Consider the following 4,153-nt stretch of genomic DNA (forward strand, 5'->3'; position numbering starts at 1 on the left):
AGTCGGCTGCCTTTGCTGAATTCTGAAGTTATCGTCGGCAAATTGGTATATGCTCGTATACTATCAGGACGATTTTTCAGCTCCTCCCCTCGAGCCACGAAAGTGGTGCTCGTTGTTCCAAAGGTTATCTTTGGCTGTGACATTTTTTTGTTTCCGCACATTATTTTGTGGCTAGTTGGTTAATCGATGCATTCATTTGGAAAGGGTGTCAGTTGTGGGAATCGATATAAGCTCTGCGTAATGGGTGATACGAAACTTAATGGTAAATAAGTTTTTTTTTTTCGTCACTCTTTAAGGTGGACATGACCAATTAGAAGCTCTGAGGTGTCATTCGTGGTATCGACCGGCACTTTACTGCGTCACACCAAAATATAAGAGAATGAGTATACGAGAATAGGAAATAATGTGATATCAGAAAATCGGCTCTGATATACGTATTTACAATAAATTGTCCTATACACAATGGCATTGTGAACTTTTGGGATATTTTTCACTCCAAACGAAAATTCAAGGAATATATGAATCGTTAAAAATAGTTTGTCGCCCTTCAGACAATAACAGTGGCGAGATAGTAAATTAAAAAAAAACTGCATTATCCGACGTGACGCTTTTTTCTAAACAATTGTGAGATAACGCTTTGTTTTTCCAGGCGCAGTCAATGTACGTCATTTTGTCGTGACGTCAAATATTAACGATACATTCTGGCTCTCTAACGCTTTGGTCAATAAGCCCGCAGGTATAGTTTATCAAGCGCATTAGTATATATATACATGTAATTACCAGATATATATTAGAGAGCTGTAACAGAACATCAATCAGAAAGTCGTTATGAGCGTAGTAGCTTTGTCGACTGGACAGTAGTGTTTCACTCGAAAATTAGTTAACAATCGGTGCACCGAACATCAACATCTACGATAAACGTAACGCAGGAAAACTCTACGCAAAGTCTCGTCAAACCACACATCTCCTAAAGGTACATCTGCTTTGCTCTTTCTAACATTCACACTAGTAAAATAGTTTCGAAATACTAGTTTCTTCATTTTTTACTTAAAGTCTTAGGCACTTCACAAGTTAGGAGTCCTGCAATCTAACAATTGCGCGATGGGTCTCAAACAATTTAAAATATACTTTGACAGCCCAAATGCCACTTATTACCCGGGACAGACAGTCACGGGAAAAATAGTCCTCGAATTACATTCTGCCAAAAAAATGCGAGGTACGTATTTTTTTGTGATTCACATTTTTGTACATGGAGCTTGTACTTAAACAAGACACTATTCGTAGTGCTTGTACGTTTACATTCTATTCTTGATTTCAGTCACTTCAACTCTTTCTGATGTAAATATGTTTCATGAGTAATATGTGTATTAATAACTACAATTTATAATAATTTCGTCAGACTAACTCAACGATGGATAGACGCATTAAAATTATTATTAGACTGTGATTCCAAGTATTATTAAACAAAACACTTCATCACTCAATTCTTTTCAAATATTTTAGTACACATACCCACGCATGCACATACATATATGTGTATCACTTATAAGGCTTTATTTTTTTCTTTTTTTTCAATAACTTGAACAGCTAATTTTAAACTATCTAACTAGTAAATAACCACCTAGAACGTTTAAAAATGAAACGCTAAAGTCATTAAATCTAGATGTTTTATGTGTTCAATCATCAAGTATTTAACATTACATTTGTGTCGCATATTTAAATACATTTTTAAATGACTTAATGCCCGCACTATCAGATATCTTAAACAAGGTTTTAATTAACTTATACTGGAAGTGTGATTGTTGCAACTTTTTTCATATCAATTTCATGCATGAAAGTAGAAATTTTTCTCACTTAAAATTAATGAAAATGAACATAGTATTTATTTTGATTTTCGAGACAAATTAACAAATACATATATTGACATCGCTTTTAAGCCAATAGTTGGTTAGTTTTTAAAGTGCATTTTTTAAATTTTAGTTTATCATTTTTAAATTACTAAGTTACAGTATTTTTAAATAAAATTTTTTACAATTGCATGTGGTTCAAGTGTAAATGATCAGCAATAAAATACATTTGTCATATTTTTGTATTAATATTCAAGAAACGTTCGTAAAGAAGAGTAAAATTTTTTTGGCATGTTTGCAAATGACAATTGTTTGTGTATGATGTAAATTATGAATACCCAACTTCATAAGCTCAAGTATTTCAAGTATTTAGAACATGAAACTTGAGAAAATGGAAATTCAGACCTGGTCTTGTATAAATAAGATTTCTAATGTTTTGTTTTTGTCATCTTTTATATAATTATACTCTCAAAAATCGGTCTCAAACTATTTTTTAAATTAGGTTTGCAAGTTATTGATCGGTGATAAAAAAAACAATAATATGTATATTACTCACAACATTTTTTTTCTTCCAAGGTCCATATTTCAATAAAAACTCAGTCGAGTACTATTTTACGATACAAATATTTTTACAGGTATAAGATTAATTGTTAAGGGAGAAGCTCATACTTTTTGGCAAGAAAACGAATGGATTTTCAAAGTGACAGGTCACGAGGAATACTTTAAGGCTCGGTTTTATATTGTTGGATCAGAAAATGGTAAAAAGTAGTTTATAAAAGTAAATCGTTGAGTTGAAAGGTACTTAGCTCTATTGATTTGAATTTTAGGAACAGAAATAGAATTGCCTGGAGGAAAACATGCGTATCCCTTCAATTACGTACTCCCACCCGATTTGCCGAGAAGTTTTGAGTCCGATTTTGGACGCATTCAATATACAGCTAGAGCAGTCCTAGACCTACCACTGAAGTTTGATCCAGAAACAAAAGAAGAATTTACGGTTATTTCACACTTTGACTTAAATAAAGAGTCAAGTGCTTCCAAACAAGTTAATTTTGAAGGAAAGAAAAAATTTGATTTTGGTTTCTATGTATCTTCACCACTATCTCTTAATGTACAACTGCCTGTAAGAGGATACGTACCAGGGCAGATTATACCTCTCAGCGTGAGCGTTGAAAATCAGTCGGATGTAGTAGTTGATAAGATCAAACACAAATTGGTAAAGGTCATAACATATTCTGCAAAACTACCATACAAAGCCAAAAAAGTAGAAAAACTCATAGTTGCAGAAGTGAGCAAAGGTCTAATAAGTGATAGTGGAAGGATAAATTATGAACAAAATTTGATCGTACCTCCATTACCACCATTATTTGTCAATCGCTGTAATATCATAAACTTAGGGTACGTGTTAATAGTAGAAGCATGTATCTCGGAGTCAGCGATCTACTACCAAAATCTAGAGATTGAAACTAAAATTCTGATTGGAACGGTGCCACTGTCCAATTCATCAATATCAGTTCCTTCTGTATCAGTAAATCAACTTTTGAACAGTCGAATTGTATCATCAACACCGTGTTCATCAGTACAATTGATAAACAATTTGGGTGATGCGGCCAATCAAAGAAGTGAACCACGGATACCGGTTTATTATGCACCAGCGAAGCTTACCGGTCACCATCCTCCAAGCTACAATTCTAACTTTGTTCATCCACCAACTTATGAAGAGTCTATGAAGGAATATGAAAATCGTAGGTAATATATAGTGTTTCAAAGGTAAAATTACTACAGGGTATTGCTTTTTTTTTTTAATAATAAAATCAGTAATTTAATTGATTCAAAAACTACGTTGTCGATTCCAAGCATAATTCTGATACTCAAAAAATTTGTTTTCAATACATATTGCGTACAATACGTTTCGTTGCTATAATTATTATACTTAATTATAACATATACGCGTACGGATACACTGAAAAGCATTTATTAAAACTGTCTGTTTTTAGTACCTGGTAATAGATTTTTTATCATAAAAATATAATTACTAAATTTTCAAAGTTGAAACGTCCATGTAAATAAATAGAAATGTATTTTCACATATGACTAGGTTAAGTAAAAATATTAAAATTCTTGATTAATATTTTTCAAACTTTTTTAGTTCTATTAAATAATAATATGAGCAGATTAAAAAACATTTTTATAAGTTTGAAATGTACATTAATACGAGCAATCCAAGTTACGAAATATGTTATTTTTTTACTTTTCCTCTCCAAAAATCGTAAAGAATTTCCTGTTTTTTTTTAAAACTGTATTTA

At 32.0% G+C, this 4,153-nt stretch overlaps 1 protein-coding gene across 1 annotated transcript; it reads left to right on the forward strand.

Annotated features, from left to right (window-relative positions):
- The first annotated feature begins 837 nt into the window (after positions 1-837).
- LOC149375001 (arrestin domain-containing protein 17-like) lies at positions 838-3,772 on the forward strand. The gene is made up of 4 exons (XM_089591402.1): positions 838-973; positions 1,054-1,216; positions 2,483-2,605; positions 2,675-3,772. The coding sequence occupies exons 2-4, from the start codon at positions 1,102-1,104 to the stop codon at positions 3,598-3,600; spliced, it is 1,164 nt and encodes a 387-aa protein (XP_089447528.1). The 5' UTR covers positions 838-973; positions 1,054-1,101; the 3' UTR covers positions 3,601-3,772.
- Positions 3,773-4,153: the final 381 nt, after the last annotated feature.

Source organism: Copidosoma floridanum, unplaced genomic scaffold (assembly GCF_036245765.1).
Source record: "Copidosoma floridanum isolate Cflo_tuat_1 unplaced genomic scaffold, Cflo_Japanese_pri ptg000013l, whole genome shotgun sequence".
NCBI classification, from domain to species: domain Eukaryota; kingdom Metazoa; phylum Arthropoda; class Insecta; order Hymenoptera; family Encyrtidae; genus Copidosoma; species Copidosoma floridanum.

What these genes read in the sequence shown, in the direction of transcription:
- LOC149375001 (XM_089591402.1), top strand. Translation starts at nt 1,102, where the DNA reads ATGGGTCTCAAACAATTTAAAATATACTTTGACAGCCCAAATGCCACT. An exon ending in TTCTGCCAAAAAAATGCGAG is followed by an intron (nt 1,217 to 2,482) that starts GTACGTATTTTT and finishes ATATTTTTACAG; the next exon opens with GTATAAGATTAATTGTTAAG. An exon ending in TATTGTTGGATCAGAAAATG is followed by an intron (nt 2,606 to 2,674) that starts GTAAAAAGTAGT and finishes TTTGAATTTTAG; the next exon opens with GAACAGAAATAGAATTGCCT.